The sequence below is a fragment of the Labrus bergylta genome, chromosome 18 (assembly GCF_963930695.1).
Source record: "Labrus bergylta chromosome 18, fLabBer1.1, whole genome shotgun sequence".
NCBI lineage: Eukaryota > Metazoa > Chordata > Actinopteri > Labriformes > Labridae > Labrus > Labrus bergylta.
Genome location: NC_089212.1, coordinates 17,074,762 through 17,101,355, shown reverse-complemented (window position 1 = coordinate 17,101,355; position 26,594 = coordinate 17,074,762). Strand labels below are relative to the sequence as shown.

Here is a 26,594-nt window from a genome sequence, read left to right as displayed (position 1 = left end):
AATAACCTTTCTGACCACAGGCCTCCCATGAGGACGGTTCCTATCAGACTCTGGATGAGGGTTTGTTTCATGTTCTGCACGGCGGGTCCCTGTCTCTGTCCTCCATCAATAACCTGCTGCTCTCACCTGCTGGGATGACACCGGAGGAAGACACACAGCTGAGGCTTTTGCAGCTGCAGGTGGGACTTTTATTTCAAATTGAGGGTTTTTCACACAATAAACCAGCTAAGAGTTGCATTGCTGCCAACTTTTGATCTGTTATGTGACGAGGAGCAGATTGACTCATTTTAAAATCATTTTTAACCAAAGAGCCTTTCCATACCATCGGTTCATTCATGATTGTAGCATCACTAGGTATTCACATGAACATTTAATGCTTATAGAATGCTTTTTTTTCAGAGTCTGTCTACAGAGATGGAAACCCTTGGAAATGAGCTGGCCTCTCAGGGACCAAAAGTGGCCCGTGCCCTTGGTTCAGAGTGTGTTCAGCAGTGTGTAGATGATGTCTGCAGAGTCCTTCCCGTGGTTCAGGCTGCACTGAGCTGCAGCGAGAAGCAGCTCAGAAAGCTGCAGGAGGAAACTGCAAAGCAACAGGTCAGATATTGCACAAGTAGAAACAAGAACACACTGAACTAAGCTGAATTATAAGTGAAGTAGAATCACAGTCTTATCTCTTTTCTGTATTTGTTTTCATCTGTATGAATTTGTCTTTTGTCATTGTTTCACTACTAAACTATAACTCACATCCTTTACATAATGAATATCTTATATCTATACATACTGTATATCTTATCCCTATCTAATCTAACATATTGCAATAATCATAAATATAAACCTTTAAATCTTTAAATTGCAGTCTTTATAACCTCTCCCTGTGTATTTGAAATAAAAAAACCTTTGTTGTTTTACTGAAGAAGCAGTGTTTTGTTTGACCAACAGATACAACTAAATGAGTTGCATGCAGCCTTCACCTCTAACCAGACAACTGTACACCAAAACATTAATGCATTTAATGGAACCTTGGACCCTAACAATCAACTACAGGTACTGTTTTCTTATAAAGACTTTTAAGTCAGAAATGCAATCAGTAGCTACTCTCCATGCAGCAGCTACTCTATCAGAAAATGCATACATTATGTTGCATGTGATGGTAAACTTAGTATCTTTGGGCGGTTAGTCTGCTGAAATAAGTCACTTAAAGATGTCACCTCACACAGATATGATGGGTTTTGTTCAATGTTTTTATGGATGCCCAGAGCAGTGTTGATAGACTTTACGTTTTCTTGAGTGATATTTCGGAATTTGCGTTTTTATTTGTGACACGTGTTTTTATTTTGCAGACTGTGACTCAGATGCAGGAGTCTCTGCAGCAGCAGGTGGAGCAGGTGAGCTCCCTGCTTGAGGTGACTGACCGACACAACCTGGCTGCACCTCAAATCCAGCAGGCCAAGCGGCTGCAGGTATCCTAGCTGCTTTTTTTTGTCATATCTGTGTCAGGTGTTAATGTTTGTTAATACTTGGCAAAGTGTGCTTTCTCAATCTTAATTAAAGATTAAATGTCTCTCCTTCTATGTGCAGGGTGAGCTGGACAGATCTCTGGGTGGTGTTCGCTCCTGCTGTGATGAGCTGAAGAGCAGCGTGGAGCTGCAGCAGCAGTATGAGCGCCTGGTCCACAGCCTGGAGGAGCTCATCGCTTTGGGCTCTGGACGCCTCTCACAGCAGCCTGACACAGAGCTGCACGATAGAGCTCAGCTCCAGCAGCAGCTCAGCAGTCATACAGTCAGTACAGAGGCAATACTGTTAGGAGTTAATTGTTAACTGAAAATATGAAGCTTAAAATGTTTCAACCCTTTGTACTGTCAGAAATTCTTCCAGTTCCTGGGCCATCATTTTAGGACCCTGCAGTACCTGACCCAGAGAATACCTGAGAGCGGCCTCCAGAGTTGGGAGGCTGTAGTGATGGGTCTGCAGGATGAGGTGACTCGACTTCAGCAGAACGGACTGGAAAGAGGGACCAGGATGCAGGAAACATTACAGGTTGTGCATTTTATTCATATGCAGAATCAATAAGAATGAAATAGAACAATAAAACATGCATATGAAAAAAATACAGTGTCAGAAAAGTTACAATACAGAAGTAACTATAGAGGAATCAAGTACATGAAATAATTGTATTGTGCTTTAAAGTGCTTCAATCTTAATCATGAGACAGGTGGAGTTAAACAGCATTTCTCTGTCTGTCTCAGATGTGGTCTCAGTGGGAGGAGGACAGCGCCTGGTCAGACTCCCTGCTAAGAGGGATTGAGACTTCTCTTCCCAAATTGCTCGCTGGGGCTGATTCTGAGGAGCAGGTATCAGAGAAGCACTCTGTATTCCAGGTATTTTTTTTTATTAATACACATGCTCTCCCTTAACATCAGTACATAATACTTATTTAGAAAGAGCTCTTTTTAAAAAAAATTTTTTTTACAATATTTCATTCTGTTCATTTGGAGACTGTTGGGTGTGCTCTCCATGTTGTGCTCTTTGCACGGCACTCATGACCTAGTTGGCTGAATTAAATACAAGCGAATGGGTTGTTTTCTGTAGGAGCACATGATGTTCCTTGGCTTTGATGTGAGTTATTAGCTGAGCGGAGACCTCCAACTAGAATTCATTTAGGTACATATTCCCTGTTGCTCTTTCGTGGGATTCGAAATGTGTCTCTTATTCATCTGAAATGGACTCTCAAGAAATTGTTTCAAATTACCAGGCTCATCATTCATGAGCTTAACTATCATTTAAATCATGTAAGCTGTAATTGATTACAATGATAATGTGGAGAATTTTTTTTTTCTTTTTTTTAACATTCACACTCTTATTTGGACAAATACATTAGAAAGAAAATGGAGTCTGTGAAGTAAATTGATTGCTGGATGTGATTACTCCCAGCTGTTATCGACCAAAAATAGATACGACCAGAAACTATACTTTCACTTTTAACAATTACTATACGTTTTAGCAATGCTGTATATGTACAGATTATACAATAAAGATTTTTTTTTTTAAATAGCTGATAAGTGTAGGCTATTTACCGTAGTTTACAGTTGCTGTTAAGTGTATTTTTGAACATTTGGCAATGCTATGCTAGCTTTTTTTTCTCCTAGCTACCAATCATCATGCTAGGCTTAACTTTTCTCTTTTCAGGCACCAAATACATAAACATGAGTCATCTATCTCTCATTTAGAAGTTCCATAATTCGATTTTTTGCCCTGTTTATAGTCAAGTAGAAAGAAGTCATACATTTGTTGAATATAAAACTGGTAGTATTAGCAAGCTAACTGGTAAGCGTTTGTAGGCTAGCATGCAGTTACAAACTTCAGAAGCAGGCTTTTCAATAAAAAGCTGTTTAAGTGGCTGATATGTAGCTTTGACATTTTGGAAATGTTTCTGTGCTTGTTGGTTATCTGTAGTGATTGTACAACTGTTATCTGTTTGAGAATTGTTTGTCGTCTTTCTGTCACTGTGTGAAATCATCAATTTCACTCCCGGTGTCTCGTGTGGAAGAGAGGATTATATACGACTTTTGTCTCTCTCACAGGAGCAGCGACTCGTTCTGGATGCAAACAAAGCACGTTTGAGTCAGATGCTGGAGAAGGGGACCTGGCTGCACGAGGTGGGCTGCAGAGGAGTTGAAGCGTCCACCAGGAAGCTGGACTCACGCTGGAAAGTGTTGCAGAAGAGGGTGGAGCATGAACGCATCGACGTAGACAGAAAAAGGAAGCTGAGGAACAGGTAAGAGATGAGAAAGAGAGACAAACAGGGAACTCCAAACAACTAAAGTTGTGTTTATTAAGAATTTTACGTAGCAAACATCTTTATTGAAATGTTTAAATTAAATTATTTTCCATATCATTGACTGGTGGAAAGTTGTTTTCCTTTCCTCTTAGTGTTGTTTTTTAAGTTAATGGGTTAAAAAGCACCCATAAAAATCATATATATTCTATTTACGATGTAATTTGCTTGAAATGATTCAGATGAAACCTGTTTTCTGTTATGTTAATCACAATTTTCCTATTTCCCATCAAAAAACAGGTTTCTTCGAGACTCTGCTGCACTGGCTGAATGGATGGGCGGGGCCAGAGACATGATTGACACAAGTTCAGCCAATGAGGAGATGGATGTTGAACAGAGGCGGGACTATTACCTGCAGTTTATGGTGAGTGATTGTTGATGAGTTGGCGATTCAGGGAAGAGGGTTTTGATTGGGCAGGAGAAGTCGTCTGTTGGATGAACTCAAGGTTTGTTTTCATAGCCAAATGTGAAAGGAAGTGGCAGCAGTGTGGGAGTCTTACACCGCCTCTGCAGTTTGTAGGACATGTTCCAGTGAATACATCAAATCTTGTTGCTTATTTGAAAAACAGACGCAATAAATCACAAAGAACTAATAAAAAAAACATCTGTATCGGATTGGCAAAGGGCTAAAATGTTATTTCAAACATTGGTATTAGTATCAGTATAAATATGGGAATCTTTTTTTTAGGCTTTGACCAAAGAGTTGGAGGCCAAATCTGAACTGAAGGTGGCTGTGATCGGTGCTGGAACACGGCTGGTCAATCTGAGGGAAACAGATGAAGGCTCAGATAGAAATCCAGAGGACAGAGAGACTGCAGACCAAGATCTGTGCTCCATCCAATCCCAGCTCAGACAGGTAGAGCTGGACTGGTCCAGTCTGCTGGCGGATGTTCCTGTCACCCAACAAGCTCTTCATAAGGTGAGGAGAACCCTTTATGTAATTAGTGACGTTTTGGAGGTGATTATACAGTAAACATAAAACATATGATGATTCACAAGTGCCTCTTATAATTTAAGAATCACATTAGACATAATCAAATATGACGGTATGTGGTTTCTTTTGTATGTTCAACGTGACTTTGCCTTCAGGACAGACACAAGTTTTTTGTTTTTTTTAATATCACCCCAGCTTGGTGGTTGGGTTGCCTTAGAAACTGCTCAAGCATTTTGACCACAAGATTCTTAAACCAGTGGCTTTGTCCAATAAGATAAAAACTTCTTTATGCTTTACACTTTGCCTTAGTGCTTATCTTTCAAAATGATAGCTGCTAACATGATCGATTAGGGAGTTTGACAGCGTGAAATTATACCTGGTACAAATTAGCATGCAGGGGATGTCATTGTGTGTAAGATAAGATAAGATAAGATAACACTTGATTATCCATTGGCTCAGAAATGTGTCTTGCTTACAAGTTCAGAAACCCTCACATCACATCACATCACATCACACGTAAAAGACAGAGTGTAAAAACAGTATGAGTTATATTAAAGAAATCACAGTATGAAATCACAGTGCAGGAGTGGGTACATAAATAATGTAGGGAGAGTGAAAATGTGAAAGTTCTCACAGTCCATGTGCAGCCCAGATCAGAGAGTTAGTGGAAATGAGTGGGGTGGGGTGCGGCCTGCTTTTTTCTTTTTTTTTTGCTAATGTTAGCATGTCACTGAAAGCAACAGCTTCTGTAGCATGCTGTAATGCACATACATGTTTAGTTTTCATTGGGTGGCTTTGATTTATGATTATTGAGATGCCACCATGCGTGCATTGAAGTCTTTGTTTCCATATAGTATATGAAAATATTAAAGTAAAAGGAGTTTAAAAAAAAAAATGTGGTTGAAACGTTTTTTGATCCTAAATGTGCTTCCCCGGGGCCAAAAATACAGTACAGAGCAGTTAAAAGATTTCTAAAACCACACAGCACGCTCCCTGTCACCAATTAGTTTTGAACATCCCCACCGTGCAGCACAAAGCCATCCTGAGGACTCTTCTCGTCCTCATTGGTGTGAAGCCATTCTCTCCTCCAGCTGTCAGTCTGTCTGGATCTGTCCTCTACTACACATCTGCTTGCTGTTCCTCCCTCCATGCACTACCCCCACCTTTCAGTCCTCTCTTCCTATCCCTATCTCCCCTTTTTCTTTTTGTGTCCCATCTCTTCTTCCTGCTGTTTTTGTTATTTTCTCTTTCTTAGTTCCCCCCCTCCCTCTACTTCTTTTTGCTTTCTTGTAAGTTTTTTTAATTTTTTAATTTTACTTTTCCAATAAATGCATCTCGTACTATACTTTATGTTTTGCACAAATAAACAAGCCAAGACAAACTACAGCAAAGACTTAATGACAGTCATCCCCTGCTTCTCCTTAGCGATGGATGAAGACGTTGAGCCAGCAGGGGGCGCTGCTGGAGCTGCAGTCCTGGCTGGAAGCTGCTGAGTGCCGGCTGGAGGAGCATCGTAGCAGAATAAACCAAACCTCCTCACTCAACACTGATCTGAGTCAGCTGCTGAAGTACTGCAAGGTAGAAAAAGATGATTGGCTACTTCAAACAGTCATTAAAAAAAACATAATTACTTCAGATTTTTCTTTTTTTTAATGTTTTTAAGGGGAATAATAATCAGGTCTTTGCATAAGTGCAGTCCTGAGGCCTTGGTAGAAGTTTATCTCAATGACTGACTTTCTCTCTCTCTCTTTCTCTCTCCATCAATTACATTTTATTTTGTAGGAATGTCAAGCAGAGATGTCAGCCCATCAGGCCACTCTGGACTTTGTAAACCCGCCTTTACAAACATGCATCACTGAAGCGGGCCAGAGGGGGCGCTATGTACACAACCAGTTTGCGGATGAGCAGGGTCGTCTCAACCATCAGTGGCTCAGTTTGAAGGAAACACTCAACTCTCAGGTCAGAAGACAAAACCACTTAAAACTGTATGACATAGTCATCATCAGTAAATGACTCACCTTCTATGTAACACACCTAGTCCTTGTTAGCTTAAAGTGGAGTGTGAGGTAATTGTTGAATGTATACATTTCTTTTTTTAATGTATAAACTACCAGTTTTCATCTGAAATTTCTGTTCTGGCCATCAAGGCTTGGATTTGAATTCTAGCACACACAATTTGTATTTTCTTCAGTGTAATGTATACAGAGTACTTAATTTTAATTTTCATGTTCATGATTTAATACATTATTACACAAAAAAAGTCAACAAGATACTTCTAATATATTATCATAAGTTTTGTCCAACATGTCATTTTCTTTTCTTCTCTTCATTCATATTTATAAATCATGGCCCTGACCTGCTGTGGTGGTTTGTGGTGTTCAGATTGCAGAGGTGGAGCAGGAGCTGAGGAGCAGAGTGGAGCGGGAGGCTCGGCTGCAGCAGATCAACAGCTGGATCGCGGATCAGAACCTCTGGATCCAGTCAGCTCAGACACCCAGCAGCAGGACGGAGCTGCAGAGGAGCATCAACACCTGCCAGGTCAGACGTCACATCTGCACTGCAACATCTGTATCAAAGAAAAGAACACTTGATAAAAAAAAAAGTATTATATTACAGTCTAGGCAAGTCGTGTACCAGGAGGGCTTCTGCAAAAAAAGCCACACATTTTCATCTCCTTGTTTTTTCTGTATTTTAAGGATCTTGAGGACGAGATCAGACAGAAGTCTGAGGCGCTTCATGAGTTAAGAGACAAACTTGATGGAGGAGTTAAAAGCTGCTGTGATTTTATCTCTCAGATTGAGAAATCCATTCAGCGCTGTGCAGCTCTCATGCAACAGGTAAATAACACTTGTAGAGTTTAGAAGTGAAATCTGTTGTTAGTGTACTCGGCTGTATGAAATATGCAATTTCCTCGACTCAAACTTTGCGAAGCTGTTGTTGATGTTTTTGAATTGAATGCACCTTTATTTTTTTCTCGTATTGGATCATCTTGTCTGTTTTTTTTTTTAACAGAAGGACTCTATGAAACAGAAGTTGACTGATGCTCAGCGGCTGTGGGATTGTGCGGCGAAGCAACTAAATCAGATGACGCTGAAAGCAGTGAGGACGTCTCAGACTCTTGAATATCACAGCAGCCCTCAGCTCTGCCTGCAGGCACACAGAGATGTCCATGAGAAGCTTCAGGTATATTTAATGGACCTTATAACCTTAAACTGTTGGCTTGAATGTGTGAAGAGCATGTGAAAAAATGTTCTGGTTCATATGTGCTGATAATAAAGGTTTTACATGTTGTGTTGGAAGGTTCTTCATGAGGAGACAGAAGCTTCCACAGCACAATGGGACGAACTGAATCAAACTGTTTCCTCCCTCAAAGACGTCATAAATCCTCCTGCCGCCATCTTTCTCACTGAACGGCTAGACACACAGAGAGACAGGTGAGACAGAGTACATGTAGAAAAACAACACCTTTGAGAACCACCTTTTGAATCAATAAACAAATAATCCCCCTCCTGTCCTGCAGTTGGTCTGTGGTGTCTGGAGAGCTGGACCAGAAGCTGCAGAGGAGTGGAAGAGTCCTGCAGGCCTGGGAGCTCTATGCTCGGCTGGCTGCATCTTTCTCCCAGCGGCTGCAGACGCTCCAGAGTGAAGAAAAATCAGCGCTAAGAGGAGCGTCGACAGATGATAACACAGCGGAGAAGGTCACTATGACGATACAAAATGTTCAGGTGAGGGAAAAAAACTAAGAATGATGACATTGGAAGGAGCATAAAGTAGGCTTATTACTGAATCTGTTTTTGTGTATTCAATCAATCAATCAAACAATCTTTATTTAAGACTTTATTTAAAAACAGCAGGATTCATAGAATTCTACATAACACAATGAAAGCCCATACTTCGAATACAGTATGTGAAATATGTATGAAATAACTCTAATCTTCAAAAAAAGGTACCAGTACCAATGGTACAATCAGCACTATATCTGATGTTGGACAGGACCATGATGATTTTATTCTCAGAGGTATTAAGTCTGCATTTAAAATTAAGCCCAAGATTTCTCAAGACAGCTTGGAGATTATTAACTCGTGAGTTACAAACATTAAAGATGGCTCTGCACCATCTAGGTCTCTTATGTAATATCCTCAAAGCATCATTATAAGCAGCATTACGTGTAGTCTGCAAGTATTGGTTTTAAATGATTGGTTAAGAATTTCTCCATAACCAAATAAGTTTATGCAAACATTTTCTGAAGCAGATTTCTTCAGTAGAGTAAAGTTTTTATACTTAATGGTAACTCAACCTTTCTTTCTTAACAGCTTCAACGTTTTTCATTGTGTCAAGTTTGAGCATGAATTTCTTTTAAGCTCTAAATAGTACCTGTGTCCTCCATTCTTAATTTGCCCACAACACATATTTAAATAAGACAATTCCATTATTTTTCAGTTTTAAAAGGATGGAAGTTGTGATAAAAATAGAAATGATAGCTTAACTTTTACCGCACGCTATAACAACTCTCCAATCCTCTTTGATATTCTATTAAACCCGTGTCTGTGTTTGTTCCTCAGAGTCTACAGCAGAGGACAATTAGTCTGCAGTCCGACCTGGAGGGGGTGCTGGAGGCTTCCAAGGACTTGATTGGCCGCCTGGAACCTTCAGCTGCCGCTCTGGTCCAATCAGAGAGCAGGTTGTTGTCACGAGGCGTCCAGCAGCTCGCCCTCAGCCTGACAGGGAAGCTGGGTCAGCTGCAGGTAAGACTGTGTGAATGAATTACTCTCTTTGAGGGATTAAGCAAAGTCACACTGGACTGCATCTACTCAGGGTTAAATAAAGAAATGCATAAAATGATACTTGAAGGAATTGCATATGTAGGCATATTTGTGATATGAGCCGTCAGGTAAACAGACTCAGCTGCTGGAAGAGTCCTTGTAGTAAATTACTTTTTAATGCACACAAATGTGTTTGATTGCTCTTTAACTATTTTAAATTACAAAAGACAGTTAGAAGCTCATTCAACATTATTTTTAGGCCATTGTTGTCGTTGTACATTTGTGATTTGTAAGTGCAAAATCCCATTCCAAGTATTATTTATTGTTCTTTTAAAGCATTCGGTACATATTTTCAGACATATATTTTGGCTTGTTTCGAGTGTACTGCTTTTCCTTTTTCCAACCTGCCACCTAGTTGCACTAATTGTCAAGTGACCTATAAATTAACAACACATATGGCTCTGTATGTGTGCGTGTGTGTGTGTCCTGTTTGCTTGTAGGAGGAGCTTGACAGACTGCAGGAGTTCGGACACGCACTGGAGTCACTGGAGAGAAAACTGGAGCTTTGGCAGGAGCGTCTGCAGGATGTGGCTCAGACAGCAGACCAGGTGAGACCACATGAATGGACTTTATGACTGACTGTGACGTGCTGCTTCCTCCAGAGTAAACCAAAGAACAAGAGACTTTATAAAGAACTAATGATGTTAGAGCTGTTACTTTATTTAATATACCATATCTTTAAGTTTCTTTCTTTTGACAAATTGGCTTTTTTAAGTCTTGTTACGTATGAGAAATGTCATATTCATACTTGAATCGATTCAATGGATTTCTTCAGTTTTCGTATTAGGATAAGTGAGTCATGATTTCCGTCCATATTTTAAGCTTAACTAGAACTTCAAATTTCCATTTTAAATACTTTTTGTCTTGATTGGTGTAATTGTAAAACTTGGAAAGTTCACAAGCTTCAAATTTAAAAAAAAATAACCTTGTTGTAAGAGTTATCAAATGTTTTTATTTTAATCAATTGCAGAATCATACAAGTTCTTGAAATTGATAGAAATGTATCTTCAAGGACTATCAAGGACACTTAAAGCAGTTACAAATACAGACCAATGAGCCATGATAATACAAAGAAGCAGAAAAATACAGTAACATAGGACTAAATAGGGATGTAGCCCTTTGATAGCGATTTCATGTGTACAGTTGTTGTGATCCCCTTTTGATCTGAGATGCCACCATATGTTTCTCAGTCTGGCCTCCTGGAGCTGAGCGGTCTGTCTGCTGACCTGGATGTGCTGAATGAGCTGAGCCGCAGCCTGACGCTCGGCGACGCTGCAGCACGCCGCCTGCAACGCCTCAACCACTGCTGGGCCGACGCCTCCGCCAGAGCTGAGGAGGCGTGCAGGTGAGACACAGAGATCTGTACAGGAATACAGAAGCGACACATATCACAATATACTGCACTTTTATATTCCATGAAATAAATAGGTTAGTACACTCCTACTTTAACTACCTTAGGTTTTTATGAAATGTTCAACAAGATAGTTCAATATTTAAAGGGCTGAAACCAGTTCATATACATTCAATAAATGCACTGCCACATAAAGCAAACATTTCAGAGGTGGTTGATTCTCAAAGAGTGTTTTTTTTTATATTGTTGCACTCCTCAGTGAGCTGCAGAACGAGGCACTGAAGCGTCAGAGCTTCGAGCAGAAGTGTGAGAGCTGGATGTCTTTCCTGCAGAGGATGGAGGACAGTCTGGCTGTAGACGTGGCCGGCTCCTACATGGGCCTCAGACAGCAGCTCTGTACACACAAGGTATCATTGATGATTGACAAACTAGTTGATTATCAAAAAAACAAACAAACATGCAAAACAACATTTAATCCTGATCTGCTCTGGTATATCAGCATTTTCAGACGGAGCTATCGATCGGTCACCAAATCCTTCATTCAGTTATCACTGAAGCTCTTCATCTGCTGCAGAAAGGAGAGGTAGAGGACAGGTAAGAAGACTAAACTGAAAAGAAAAACATTTTAGTTGCGCAGTTTTTCAGTTTCAGTTTTTACAACATACGGCATTCTTTGTATCAAATACATGTTTAGCCATAATCAACTCAAAGTGTTCTGATCTTGTTAGCTTATAGCACAAGTTTCTTTCGTGTAGTAGTGTCATTTGTGCCATTGTGCATAAAAAAAAAAATCTGAGTAACATTTGACTGTGCTGTGAATCTAGGAGTGACTTCATCCTGAAGCTCGCCCAGCTCAGGGAGCACTGGCAGGGCGCCGTGCAGCGGGCCGACCAGCGGCGCTCACTGGTGGAGGGCCTGGTGAAGCACTGGCACCTTTACAGCCGCAGCCTCAAGAAGCTGCAGAAGTTCCTGTCTGACACACAGACCCTCCTGCCCCCCGCCGGACCTGCCCGCTGCAGCCTGCAACAGCTGAGACGCTCCCTCCAGGACCTCCAGGTGAGAAATATTGGAATTCTTTACATACAGTGAGACATTTACATTTGGTTATGTGCAGTACAGGGAATTTGTACCTTACCATCAGCAGGTACAGTGCGTGATGAGATGTTGTTTCGACTGCAGTTAAGATCTCAACATATTCTGAAACAATATAACTTTTTCTGCGTATTTTAAGAGTTGTTCATTATCCAAACAAAGGGTTGATACACTGAAATGGTTGTTGATTCTGACTCATAGCAGAAGAGTAAATACTGCCTGAGGGCTGATAGGAAGTTTAAGGAAGAGATACCACTGCTGCTGATTACATTTACATCAAAAACTTAACAAGGAGATAGCGAGGAAGAGATTGGATTTGAATTGATTGACGATACATTCAACAAACAGCAGCTCCTCAATATAAGGTTCCTGCAAGGCTTTCACTGCACAGATCCCACACGAGCTCATTCTTTAGCTGTATTCCTCATCTCTGACCTTTTCTACCTCCTGCTTCCTCCCTCAGCACACGGAGCTGTTGTTCCAGAGGTATCAGTCCAGTTTCATCCACACCCTGGAGGTCGGCCGGCAGCTCTTCTCCATGGGGAATGAGGAGACCCAGACTCAGCTGCAGTCAGATCTGGGAACCCTGCAGGAGGAGTGGGACAACCTCCACAGCCTGCTGGGTCGGAGGATGGACCTCACCGAGGCTATCATCAAGGTACCTGTCGTATTATTGTAACTCTGAAGTGGTGCTTTCAAGAACATCGTGCATGTGTTTCATTGAGCGTCATGTTTGACGTCTCATCTCCAATGGTCCCAGATGATGACGTTTGTTGATTTATAGTTAATGCATATGACCTTATTTAGATCTGGTATGGACTCACACACAAAGATCCTTGTATTGAACTTGACCTAGAATCAAATGAATGGTCCATTGTACAAGCAAAAATGATTTTGTAAGTTTTCCTGCTTTTCTCTGCTTTATTTCACTGCAAATTTTATATTTTGACTGTTAGTTGGACGAGGCAAGCTAAGTTTAGGCATCTCTCTGGCCTCTAAGCAACTCTGGTTGGCTAATTTTTCCTAGTTTGTGACGTTTCATTGTCAAATCAATCATATTGTCATCTGAAAAATACAAGTTATATAAATACATTTCCGGAAATGAGAAGTGTCTTTATTTACAGCACTAGTTCCATTTACAAACTCACATGTTGGTTATCTTTTGGATCTGAGGGTTTTTTAACCGTCTGTTTTCTATAGTTTGGAACTCATCTGGATTTGAAAACAAAGGTTCAGGTTTTGGGTCGACTGTAGCCTTGAATCTGTTTTATGTATTTGTGAATCTATATGTTTCTTAGAGAGAGATGTTTCTTCAAAACAGTGCAAGATTTCAACCATCTAATTGGAAAGATTGTTCATAATGAATCAGAAATTGAAATAATTGTCGGTCCCTCGATTAGTTCCTTTTCTTTATCACCACCTTCTGTAACCAATCAATAGCTTTAAATTTAGGATTTGTTCCAACAGAAAAGACATCATTAATTATTCAAAGAATGTATATAAATACATATACAGCATCATCTATCCATACGTCGTGTCAGTTTGATGTAGCATTGGTTCCCAACCTGGGGTCCAGGTCCCCCTAAGGGGGGCGCCAAAGATCTCTGGTAGAGCGCAAGTTTTTGTCTGCCCTGAGGCTGTCAAAGTTAGATTTGCACATAAAATCATAATTACACACATACTGGATATTCAACCAGTCAGATTCAGATTCAGTAACCCTTGTAACAAGTCTCAAAGTGAACCTCTTTGGTTGGTTCATGTTTTATTTGATCAGAGTATGAATCCTCTCAGTTGGAGGTTCAGTTTCATGAAACTCGACCAGTTGCGTTCAGTCAATGGACTCTGAGGGTCAGATTCCCCCGAATATACAAAATCAATTCTTTAGCAACATGATCTGATGAGTCACAGTATCCTGCAGACAGAGTGCTGCACTAATGGTCGCCCTGAGACACTAACATCAGCTTCTGTGGATCCTTTTCTTATTAGTACGTGACTCATATCTATCAGATATATATTTCTTTATTTGATCAGATTTCTTTTCTGTGCTGTAATACATAAAATGTTTGACCCCATTTCAGCTTTATCTATCTTATATCTATCAGTCATGTTTAAACTTTTTGCATAACAAAGATTCTTTAAGGCGGGGGTTACTGACCAGGGATCTGGGCCTAATGAGAATGTGATTCTTTTGCATCGAGCATTTTATTTGCACGTCTAAAAACCTATAAAAATGAAAAAGGTTGTCTTGCTCTGATGTAACGGTTTCTTAGTTCGGTTGCATGTTTTACAATCGCATGGGGAACTTGTTGAATATGGGGCAAACCTGATTCAGCTGCGCGTAGATGGGATACACAATTCTGATGCAAGAGTTTAGTTGAGTTTATTCGTCCTGGGCAGTCACCTGTCCTCTCTCACTGTGTTTGGATCCTTCGTCCTCTATCTGTCCCCGGTCTGTCCCTAGAGCCTCTGACAGTTTCTGTTCGCCTGAGAGCGGCCAAGTTAATCCAATCCACTCTGATTAATGACCGAGGACATGTTTGGGAAGTCAGAGACAAAAGAGTGATGATTGTGTTTTTTTTTCTCAAAGACAGGCAGTTTTTACAACACATTGATCTGTATGATAAATTACTTAACACATTTTTTTTTTTTTAAATGTTTCTCAGAACTGGGAGCGCTGTGAGTCCGGACTTGCAGGCAGCATGCTGCAGCTGAAGGACATGAAGACCAGGTTGAACCAGTCGATGCCAGAGTGTGATGACGAGCTGCAGAGTGCAGAGAAGTTCTACAAGGTACATCTGCAAACAGCTGGTCACACAAACACAAATAATAATAATAATAATATAATAATAATATATATTCATGAACTAACTTAACATGTTCTGTACTCTGGCCCTCTGGCAGTGAGTTGTTTGTAACTCTTACATTCTGTGATGAGATAGAGCCACTTGAGAGGCAGCTGTCATCTCATTGGCTGAATTAAATTTCAGTGGGTGGAGCCACTTTCATGCATGTCATTCCCCACTCTCTCTCTCCCCATTTCTCACTCTGAACACTGTCCTGTCTCTAAAATAAGGGCTTAGTAGCCAAAAAATGTTTTTTTAAAAGGTAAAACATCTCCAGTTTCAAGCAGCCAAAGCAAGATTTCAAAAGTAAAAATGTCTACTCTGTCTCATCTTGCTGTCGTGGAGAAAATGAGTTTACACACTTACCCAAAAAAAATCCTTGATGGCTTTCACAATGACTAAGTTATTGACACAATAATTACATTATCCGTAAGTTTTCATAGTATTATACAGAAGCCCTAAGGTGATATACTTCCATTCATTTTATTGAGCTGTTTTTCCCATGATAAGTAAGTTTCAGTTGTTATCTCGGGGTCTTGACGTATTTATCTTATTTACTCGGGATAATGCTGATTGTACTGTGTTAACAAGTTAATTACAGTCACTTTCCTAAGAGCTCAAGACATTCACTCGTTATCAGCGGGAAATTGGTGTTGTTATCTCGAGATAAGGACATAACTTAGTCAAGATCCAAAGAAAGAATAAAATGTCTGGATGAATGTCCTGTTAGGGCTTCCATAGTATTTTAATGCTGTAATAGTTCTACATTTTATCTTAGCTTCCCAAAGGTGGTTTTAAATGGTTAATATACATACAACGACAGAAACATAGCCCTTCTCAAAACATAGAAACTGAAAATGCTGAAGAGTAGCCACATGTTTACTTTGAATGTGAACACAGTGGGGGGGGGGGGGGGGGGGGGGGGGCAACAAACAAACAAGTTGCCTTCAGGCTGTTTCAGAGGAAATGATCACTTAAAGTGCCAAATGAGCAAAACAAAGTTTGAAACAGGTTTGACTGTCCTATCACAGCCTTTATATCCTCCACCTTCCTCCCTCATCCCCTCCCCTCCCCCCACCACTGCCACCCCTCCCCCGGCCCAGCCTGTGGCCCTTAATCCTCTGTATGGGCGGGGAGAAAGAGTGACAGGGAGAGAAAAAGAGAGGAGGCAGAGACAGACATTAGGGAGTAGCTGCCAGGGAGCAGAGCTGAGGAGGGGGTCCCTGACGGTTTGTTGTGTCGCTTTTTGGTGTGTTATGGTATGCAGGAGAACGAGGACTCCCTGGAGGACTGGGCTGAGAGCTTGACGGAGCTGAGCACCATGAAGACGGATCTGTCCCAGTACATCATCGCAGACGACGTCCTCCTGCTGCAGGAGCAGGTGGAGTACCTGCACTGTCAGTGGGAGGAACTCTGCCTCAAGGTGAGCCTGCTGAGTGTGATGAACTACACTCTGCCTAAAGCTAGACACAACTTAAGATTGTCCTTCTTTTTACCTGCTCAAATACAATGCTTCAGTTGTTTAGTCCACTGCATTCCCTAGAAATTTATACCACAATGTTTGTATTTCACTGAGGGGCTCCTTGCCTTTGTATTCCTTGCTGAAGTTTTTCCCTGTCATCAGATGAGTTTAAGTCACGTTCCATTATCGGAAAGGACATCAGCTTAAAGGCAACTATGTGAACATTCTTCAAGATATAGTTCTGTGTGGTCTTGCAGTCTTGGAATAGCTAGAAAGAAAAAATAGTTAAGTGTTTTTGCACAGTTTGAGGCTCCTCACACAATTTCCTTTTCCTTTTTCCTTTACTTCGGGACTCATTTCCAATGCCATAACACACCTGAAAGTCTCTGTAAGCATTTTGAAATTGTAAAAACCATCAATTTATTACTCATATAGATTCTTTTTAAGATTGTTCCAATTCTTCATTGAAACTGTACAATGCAATGTGCAGAAAAACGCACTCCCAAGATATCTGTGGCTGCTCCATTCCATTTAAACGGAGATATCCCAGATGTTTTCTGCATTCATTTTTACACGTGTGCTCATTCTGATCAGCAACATTTAGGACAATGCATTGCTGCACAGCATAGTGCAGCACTTACTCTACTCTACTCTACTGCTGGGAACGTTGAAGTAAATTCATGCTTTTTGACTTGTGAACTGTAGTTAGTGCTTGAATTACAAGATTAAAGTAATCTCAAGGTGTCTTGATACTTTATTGGCAAATTATAACTTCCCTATCATGTCCTGAGAGGAGAAAAAGTTTGAAACTCTGGTCATGTCATCCTCTGTGTTCCTTTGGGTCCGTCATATGTTTGAAAACGAAGCTACAGGAAGTCTTTTTGTGTGAAGGTTAATCATTAACGAGCTGACATATGACATTGAGGGTTCTGTTAGTGAGCGTGTTTGTGTGTGTATTTGTGTTTTGGACCATCAGCAGGTCAGTTGAACGAGGAGACTGAGGGCTTATTGCCGAAACTCAATTTTCATAATTAAATCAGAAGTTTTTTTGAGGAGAGAAGTCATGTGACATGTTTGTGGCTCCTCTCACCGCTTCACTTCATGAAGTGCTCGGCATTTGATGTCTCACTCTGTGATTACTGCAGGGTTTCTTTGTCCATTCAAAGTTCAAGCTGCTAATAAAGAACTAAGTTAGTAAATCTCGTGAGTCTTTTTAGTGCCACTGAAGAGACCAACAGGTCTGGTGGGGTGGGTGGGGGGGTTGTGGGGTAACAGATGGTGACAGGAGAGAAATGTTGTAATGAGCTGAGAGGGTTCAGGAAGAAGAGCTTTTGTATTGAAATGAGTTTGTGAGGGGGAGGGGCAGTTGAAGTGATCTGACTTTCACTTTGACACTCTGTGTTTGAATGTGTATTTAGAACTGTCTCATTCACATTGCTACAAACTGTGCCTGATACCAAAAAGAGGAGAAGTTAACCTGTTTGATTGAGGACATTAATTTGAGCGTTCACCACTTACTGTGGTGTTGATGATGCCAGTAACATTGTCATCATGGAAAAGAGTCTCAAGCACCTCTCCCCATATCTTCCCAATGTCTCTAACTTACTGGAACTGACAGTTCAACACATTGACCATTGTGCTGGAGTGTATGTATGGAGGTGTGAGAGTGAGCAGGGTTTAAACATTCCCCCCTCAAAGCTCTCTTTTTTTTAAGTATGCAATTTCTCAGTCGCTCTTAAACCTTGTTCACACTTGCACAAAACTCCTGAAAAACATCTGAAGTTTTCAGAGCATGTGTGAAAAAACAGATCAGGAGGATGTCAGGGGCAGTCCTCTTAAAATTCCCTTGAAAATGTGTGGGGTTCCTGTTTGTATTGTTGGTGTAATATCTGTCTGTCTCAAGCAGAGTTGACCACATGCAAGGATTAGTTTCGAGAGGGGGCATTTAAGGACGGGTATACGAGTCAATCAGAGCTAAACACAACAATTCTTACACCACAAATATCTTGGTTATCGCTGCACTGCCAACGAACAGCTTCTCTGTGTCCGGTGAGGTCGTGGATCACACAGCCCCATTCTTCAGTGTGTCTTAGTTTTGAAAGCCACCTTAGAGGCATGTCCAGTTCGCAGGACCTCACAGTGTTAGCTTTTAATAGAACCGCAGTGTGGTTCAATTAAATCCCAAATATTTAAGATATTTTGTGGCAAGTTAGCAGAAACAGTTACTCAGTTACTGGTGCCAAAACTAGAGCTTAAATCAAATAGTAATGATGTTCAAATGAATGTGTCCTGGTCTATCTGTATCAGAAAGCTGAAGACATAGATTGGGCATATACAGATATAAAACTAAAAGTCTGTATTTTTCTTCTGTGTGTCAGGTGTCTCTGCGTAAACAGGAGATCGCCGATCGTCTGAACGCCTGGATCATCTTCAACGAGAAGAACAAGGAGCTGTGCGAATGGCTCACGCAGATGGAGAACAAGGTGGCGCACAACTCCGACCTGAACATCGAGGAGATGGTGGAGAAGCTGAAGAAGGTAGGAAGCAGTCTTTTAGTCTCACTGTCACTTGGAAAAGACGAGATATTCAAACAGTCGCTTTGGAGACTTAAAGGTTGGATTAGCGGCACGTGTTAAGAAGGTCTTTGGCTCTATATCCTGTTGATGAAAGTTGGCTGTGCTACACTTCATTGAACGGTCTATACTGTGAACTGAACTGACCCCCAGCCAACCACCAGTCCCAAAAACAAACAAACAAAAAACAACAACTTCAATCCATCTGGAAATGAATCGTTTTTGGATATAAAAGAAAACATCAGATTGAAACACAGAGCATTGACACATAGAGCAGTAACAGACAGGATTTCAATCAGACCAACAAAAAAAAGCAGTTAGGTTTTGCGTAAGAGTTTTCTCCTCCCAGACAGCGCCTTTATTATGCTGCGTCACTCAGCCACCCTGCGCTCTGGACTTGCTCAGTGTTGACTGGGTGGTGGAGGGACAGCCTGGTCTTTTCAAAAAGCTGTGATTTCCCTCCCGATTGTTAAAGAGGCGACAGCTGTTCGAGCCCCAGCAGGGCCACGCGGGTTTGTTTTGTGTCGAGCTCCCGGGCCCTTTCATTTGTCACAGTGTGAGCAGAGCGGCTAGAGGAGGAGATGGGGGGGGGGTTGTAGGGTAGTAAAGGCGATTTCTCTTGTAGAAAACCAAACTTATTGCCCTGGCAGAGAAGATTAAACCTTTTCAGGCTGTGGAGAGTTAAATTTAGTGTCTTGTTCTGACACAGAAGGTCTTGGCAGGAGCTCTGTGTTTCTTTCTGGCGGACTTCCAAAGTCAAAGGCTGTCACGATTTCTTGGATATAATGAAGGTTAAAACACGTTAAAGGTTGCACTATTTTTGTCAAAGGAGGAGAGTGTACCCACTTTGTCTTTAAACCTTAACCCCTTTCATCGTTTTTGATGCATATTAAATCTAGTTTTCCTCCTATTTGAGACATTAAAGATCAAACCCTATTCGTAACTTTTATCATGTGAGACTTATGACAAAGACTTTTACCAAATTCTTTAGAGACCTTTCAGTGTGCAATACAAATGATCAGCATGGTTTTGAAAGTGACTCCGCAGCTGCTTACTCTGTCCTGGATGTTTTGTGTTTGTCCTTTTAGGACTGTATGGAGGAGATCAACCTGTTCAGTGAGAATAAAACCCATTTGAAGCAGCTCGGAGAACAACTCATCACAGCCAGCAACAAGACGAAAGAGACGGAGATCAACGACAAGCTGAAGGACATCAACGACCGCTGGCAGCATCTGTTTGACCACATAGAAGCCAGGTAAGACACAGAAAGTCAGAAGGCTTATTGCAGGCTTAGACCTATAAAATGCCAACATCGCGTTGCAGCTATGGGATATTTTCCTAATTTCCAGCAACAGGAAAAGAGCATTTACATGCCATATCCCATTTTCTTTCGGGGCTCTCCAGGAAGCAAAATCAGCATAAGGGCTTATCCTGGTTTCTGAAATCAGGATATGTTTACATGCACAAACTTAAGAAAAGGATACTTAAAAAACCTGATCAAAAGCAGGATATTCAAGTTTATGTGAACATACACTTTGTATAGTCTAGACTAAAAGTTCTCAAAAGAGCAACTGCATAGTGAATAACTCCTGAACTGTGTCTTTATAGGAGGTCCAGCTTAGTCGTCCCATTAACACCAGTAGATAGTGTATAACAATCACTGTGCTGGCATTTAGACGAGACCACGTCTTTATGATGACAGCATCTCCCCGCCCTCTCATCAAACTGTGGCTCATATGACTCTTTTAATCAATAACGGTGAGAACAGCCTGTCTTTGGAACTGTCTCAGTGATACCTTTAAAGACTTTCCTGCTGGAGGAGGTAACAGCAACCTTGCACTCGTTTTTGTTTCACGGTTATTCTTTGTTATCGAGATCCAAAATGCTTCTCTGTTAAGGTCGGTGTGTAGGTTGTGCAGCATGAGGGTCAAGGTCCAAATGATGGATTTGTATGTGAGCGTTCTCCTCCCCTTTTTGATGTTTGACTTGCTCTAACTGGAGGTTTCTTGCTGAATACAAGTCTTTAAGAAAGTTTTTTTTTTTAAAAAGTCACTCTCCATTTGCTGTTAAACTTGATTTTGTTTATTGTTATGTGGCATTTCAACTTTTCTTTTTATCAAGACCAAACTCTTGTTCTTTGCCTCTGCAATTCAACCTGTGTAGCAGTATCTGTGTCTGTGTTGGTATTCACTTTCAGAATAGGCAGAGCACAGCTGTTATTCCACTGTGGCTGCAGATTAAAGAAGAAAAGCCCAGAGGATGAGCGATAGTATTATTAATCCATAAATGCAAATCTCATTGGTGTTTGTACGCTCGGGCTGCTGACCTGTTCATGCATCGGTTTAATGCCTCTTTACTGCTGCTCTAAATGAAGCGCACTGTGCAGTGGGACTTGCCAGCCCCCCTAGTGAATGTTTTGGTGGCGTTTACATCCTGCGACCGGCAAATGACCCCATAGAGAGTATGCACATGACCGATGCGACCTCTGTTTACATATTGAAACGCTCTTTTTATCACGGATTCTGTTGCTTCTTCCACCACTGTTGCGTTTTTGCGTCATGTCCTTTCTCCTGAGACCCCCCCCCCCCCCTTACTCCTTTCCAGCAGGGAAGGAAGGAGTCTCCTACGGCGAGGTGGAATGGAAAAACCTTCTCTTTCAGGGGCAGCCCAACTGAAATTGTCTTTCAATTCTTAAGAGTGAAATAGTGAAAGCAGCTCTATACCAATCACACCGGTTCATCTCTTAAGAGGCTAGTTTATGAACCAATATGTTATTGTGAGGGTAAATGGTGCAAGAGTTTACGTTTTTGCTACCTAATCATGCCATTGCAAACATCTGTGCATTATGTTGCAATAAAGGCTAGTTTAATTAGAAATGTGGACTTGGTGCCTAGCCAAGTAGCCTACTTTTTTAAACAAAAACTCTGTGGTTTAAAGGGTAAGAGCGTCATTAGCTGGCTGCTGGTTACATCATGATGTGTTTTATTTGAGACGGAGGACAGGATAACAAGCATGACTCAACATTAAAAGGTTGCAGATTTTCACCTTCTGTTCTTCTGTTTCTGTCATCCATAGACGTACTTGAGGCTTTTCCATTTGTCTGATGCCATAATACAAATCTTTTGTACTAAGTCTTTTTTTAACATTCTTTTCCCCAGGATAGTTATTTTTTTCTCATTAGGTTTATCCAAGACAAGGCGAGAGACAAGTTCCATGCATTAGCAGATGCTGTTTTTTGTCCTTCCTTCTCTCCTTTATTGCAAGTTTGCTCTCCTACAGTCAAACTGTGCCGTAATTATCGCTGGCTGTGTCCTCACTGTGCAGCATAAAGCAGTGGTTCTCAAACTTTTTAGACTGCGTACCACCTCCGGAAATATTTGGCTCTCCAAGTACCACCATTATGGTAGATGTTAAAATACACCGTAGGCCTATTTCTACGCACATTTTGCGCAGGAGGTTATTTATTATTGACTGTTGGCAGCCACACTATAGGACTACTACGGGCTAGCGCTAGAACTGGCACTTAAACTCCACACAACACTGACATTTGCCCAAATCCCCCAAAAAGTGCAGCACAATACAAATGACAACTTTATACCAACAATCTGTTTGAGAATATTTAATCTCCAGTGTTTCCCACTAATAGACGATACCTGGGCCCAAGTATATTTCAAACCTCTTCTTATTTAATTTTTCATTTATTCATAAAATTGCTGCGTGCCTGAGAGAGCGAGAGGGAGCAGGGGAGAGAGAGAGCGCGATTGCCCTGGATTGTTTTCGCGTGTCGTTTTAATTTTTATTAGTTATTTTTTCTGTTTATAGACTTCATATAGATAGAAGTCAGACAGATAGATATGATATACAAAGAGATAGATAGAGACCATAGACAGATAGATACATGCTCATTCTTGAGCCGGCAAAGGAACAGAGAGAGGAACACCTGCGTGTCAAGGCCAGTCTGAGGTCGGTGCCCACTGAGCCACAACATCCACAAGAGCTGAGAAGGAGGCAGTGTCAGACAAACACGCACTGCAAGAAAAATATGACCATTGTCTCCTGCGAGGGGTGCAGGCACCCTGTGAGTGGGAAGTGCACCGTAAAGGTTGAACACTTTTGCCGCAGGTCTGTGCATTACGTGGCGCGGCGCTGTCCAAGGTGCCAGTCGTTCATTTTGTTCATCTGTTTGTTTGTTCGCCCGCTGCATCTGTTATGGATTTCTGCAGTTATTTTTCTCGGCTATATAGTTTGTCATCCCCATAGATAGCGTGTGTTGTTGTGTGTGTGTTGTTTTTGGCGTGCGTGCGTGTGTTGGTCAACGATTTCCTCTATGTCGGGGAAACAAACCCAGTTGCAGAGAGGAGGAGGAGCATTAGTGTTTATCTCTAATTTTTTGCAGTGTTTTTATTAAAATGCATAGCCTAATATATCCATAATATATAATATAATATAATAATACCACCCCACCGGTGGTACGCGTACCATAGTTTGAGAACCACTGGCATAAAGGATGCAAAGTAGTGGAGTGCTCAACATTAACTGATATTTTAACAGCAAGTTTAAACTCATCATTGCTCTGTGCTCTTGATAAATGCTTGTTTGTGGCTGTAAAAGGCTTGGTGTTTAGGAGATGGCAAGTGCGTTCAATTTCCACTGAAAATCACAACCAACTGATCTCAATAGAGCTGAGCACCACTGGGCTTTGTGAACTTGGAACCAGATTGGTTAAAGCAGTCCCGTGGGGGAGGAGGGGGTGGGGGAAGTGGAGGTGACTTATCCTCCATGGGAATGACTTACTTAGATGTGCCATATGGTGGCTGTTTAGTGATCGAGGCTATACTCGGTCTCTCCTCAAACTCAAACTGTTTCTCTGTTCTCTTTTAAGCCTGGAGCTTTTGGCATGTCTGCGTTGACCATGTGATGTTCAAACCTATAGCTCTTACTGGACCGTGTTATGCTGTAGGGGTGCATGTTGAACTGACAGGTTGTGAGAACAGAAAGGTGACCTTTGTCTTTTACAATAAAAGGGGGACCTGAGTGGTGAGGGAGCGTGACACACAATAGTGGATTTGGCCCCCTTAGCTGAGCCCCCTCTCAGGGACCGACCGGTATAACAAGGCTAAGCTCGTTAATGAGCCTCTGCTCAGGCACGAGCCTTGTGTTTGTGATGGAATGTGCTGTTGTCACTCTGTTAAGGGCATTCAAAGGTGTTGGATGGGTTTGTGGTCCTGTGGGTTATATGCAGGGCAGTCAAGTTCCTTCTCATCAATGTGTGAAAAACCTGTTTCTTTGTAGGCTGGGCTTTGAGCATAGGGATCTTCTTATATCGCAACAGGAATCAACAATCATAATGAGATATAAAGAACTACAACCAATTCTGGGATTTCAGGTTCTACTGTAACAGACTGTAAAGAGGGGGTGAAACCCATTAAGCTGATAAAGTGGGGAGTGTCTTTCCACACAAGCTGCTTAACATGATCAGTGAACCATTTTGTCAATCCCCATTGTCCTCTCCATGCCCATCACACCTCTAAACCATCAGAGCATTTTGGCTTAAAGTAAAGGAGGAAATAAGATTATTTAGCCTTAAACCCAGCAAACAATAGCAGATTATTACTGATCACCAGCTTTATACTTTTAACAATTCCTGAATGAGCTCTTTCTCTGAAAAAAGCAACAAATGTCTGTGTGTGTGTGTGTGTGTGTGTGTGTGTTTGGTGGATAAGAAAATAGAGACAGAGCTAAAAGTAGATTTGTAGATCACTGGGCTTCAGCCCTCAGTTAACCCTCGGGCGCCTAATACTTCCAGGCCTCTCACTCTGACAGAGGACACACCCCAACTCTCTGAACCAATCAAACATGTGCTGACAGAGGTTTGTCAGAATGCCGTGGCAGATTACAACAGCCATTTGTTTTCTATGCTCTGTGTCATAGAAAATATTAACCTATACCACCAGGCCAACAGCCCTTAGTCAAACTTAAACCAAAAATATAATACTACCACCACCAAAGTAGTTAAAGCTTTAGTGAGCAGATTTGGTTCTTTGGTTTTTCTACGTTATTCTTTTTAGCTAGACAGGCTGATAAAAGTCAGATGTCCACATTTTCTGCCAAACACTAATGCTCTTTGTGGCTGATTCTGTTTAATGAAATGTAATGGTAGCATGATGATTCCCTTTAACAAATGGAAAAGCAGCTTTCATTTCAATGTTGTTCATTTGAGATGTCATGGTTGCAAACTATTGTCAATGGAGCCAGTGTTTCCAAAAGGTTTGGACAAACTGCTCCAACAGTGATTACGTTTTCTTTGTATTTTCTAACAACTACTGAAACTCTATTCTACTTGTATTCTACTGTATTCATAAAAGGGATGACTAACTATAGCCAACGAAGACAAAACCATTGAGATAACCAGGTAACCAAAAGGGAACTAACAGCGGCTTGTTTAACAAATTCTGAAGACCAACATTGGTGGTCGCCATATTGGAAATGCTGCCTCAACATTATTTTAGGTCAACCAGGGAGCGGGCAAAGAGGTGAGCTGAGGCAAGCCTAAAGCCTCTTAGCAAACAGCTACAGTGTGCCCACTTGCAGTCCAATCAGCCACGCCCCTTTTTATGAATACAGCTTATCTTTCATCAAATTAAAACAGAGGACTTGTAGAAAATGTCATCCCTGAGTAGTGTTTGCTGTGAAAATGGGCATTTTACAATAGGTGTGTTTCTAACTTTCGGGGCTTTTGCAGCAAGCCTCCTTAAGGAACTGCAGTTGTTTTGCACTTCTGCATTGGCCAAAATTTGTAATACCTGAGTTTGCTGCTTGTTTAAAAACCGAGCAGTTAAGTAAAAATGGTTGCTTAGCTTTTAAGGTGTGACTACTTGTGGATGGAGCATGGAATCCAGTGAAGAAGTCCAAAGGGCCTCTTTGCCAGACATCCACTCAGCTTGATTATGCTTGGTGGCTGATATTTGAGACAGATATCTCAACAGATTTCATTATGAAAGTGAAAAATATAATTTACTTTTAGTAAGTTTGGCCTCCAGTAAACCCTTATACATTGAACTACTTAAACACTTATCATTCTTAACTCCATCTCCATTTCACTTTTTTCATTTTATTTCAATACATTATTAAAAAAAAGACCATTTGCAGTGTGGTCATTGGTGGGTCCAATGCCAAAGTCCTGCACCCCTGTGTCACCCGTTTTGATAAGGCTGATGGGGCTGAAGAGGAGCTGATTCAGAGTCAGTGATGAAGTCGTCCCTCAGCCTTTGTCCACATCTCGCCTCACTAAGTTGCTGCAGATGACTGCTGAGGTTAGACTTGCAGGGGGATTAGACGCGTTGACACTGGCCTACTGCTCGCCTTTGTCCCCCAAAACAAACCGGGTGCTCCGTCACCCGGCCCAACAGCTGCTGTCTGCTGACACGAGCCTTTGTGCCGACAGGCCCTCAGCCTCAGGGGCCACGCAAGGGCCACCATCCTCTCTCCTCATTGTCTGAATAAGAAGCACATGCCGCAGATGTTTGTCTTGAAATGATACCCTCTCTGCTCCTCCTGTCTCTTCTTCCATCTTAACACCTGCATGTGCAAACTCATTTGTTTTATTGTCTTCCAGTGTGCTTTTATTTCTTAATTGCAGTTTTGGAGTCGTACATTTAAAGTGGAGCTTTTGAATATGTTT

At 41.4% G+C, this 26,594-nt stretch overlaps 1 protein-coding gene across 1 annotated transcript in view; it reads left to right on the top strand.

Annotated features, from left to right (window-relative positions):
- The window catches only part of syne2b (spectrin repeat containing, nuclear envelope 2b), a 131,565-nt gene that overhangs the window by 83,223 nt on the left and 21,748 nt on the right, over nt 1–26,594 (top strand). Inside the window, exons 85-112 of the mRNA XM_065966652.1 lie at nt 21–179; nt 400–594; nt 940–1,044; nt 1,341–1,460; nt 1,579–1,779; nt 1,864–2,037; nt 2,247–2,378; nt 3,582–3,775; nt 4,076–4,199; nt 4,524–4,754; nt 6,195–6,347; nt 6,552–6,728; nt 7,152–7,307; nt 7,466–7,606; nt 7,782–7,952; nt 8,070–8,203; nt 8,290–8,494; nt 9,332–9,514; nt 10,033–10,140; nt 10,783–10,937; nt 11,203–11,350; nt 11,443–11,537; nt 11,768–11,999; nt 12,499–12,693; nt 14,699–14,824; nt 16,146–16,301; nt 18,719–18,877; nt 20,002–20,168. Of these exons, the coding sequence (XP_065822724.1) occupies nt 21–179; nt 400–594; nt 940–1,044; nt 1,341–1,460; nt 1,579–1,779; nt 1,864–2,037; nt 2,247–2,378; nt 3,582–3,775; nt 4,076–4,199; nt 4,524–4,754; nt 6,195–6,347; nt 6,552–6,728; nt 7,152–7,307; nt 7,466–7,606; nt 7,782–7,952; nt 8,070–8,203; nt 8,290–8,494; nt 9,332–9,514; nt 10,033–10,140; nt 10,783–10,937; nt 11,203–11,350; nt 11,443–11,537; nt 11,768–11,999; nt 12,499–12,693; nt 14,699–14,824; nt 16,146–16,301; nt 18,719–18,877; nt 20,002–20,168 (4,496 nt within the window). The remainder of the gene's footprint in view (nt 1–20; nt 180–399; nt 595–939; nt 1,045–1,340; nt 1,461–1,578; nt 1,780–1,863; nt 2,038–2,246; nt 2,379–3,581; nt 3,776–4,075; nt 4,200–4,523; nt 4,755–6,194; nt 6,348–6,551; nt 6,729–7,151; nt 7,308–7,465; nt 7,607–7,781; nt 7,953–8,069; nt 8,204–8,289; nt 8,495–9,331; nt 9,515–10,032; nt 10,141–10,782; nt 10,938–11,202; nt 11,351–11,442; nt 11,538–11,767; nt 12,000–12,498; nt 12,694–14,698; nt 14,825–16,145; nt 16,302–18,718; nt 18,878–20,001; nt 20,169–26,594) is intronic.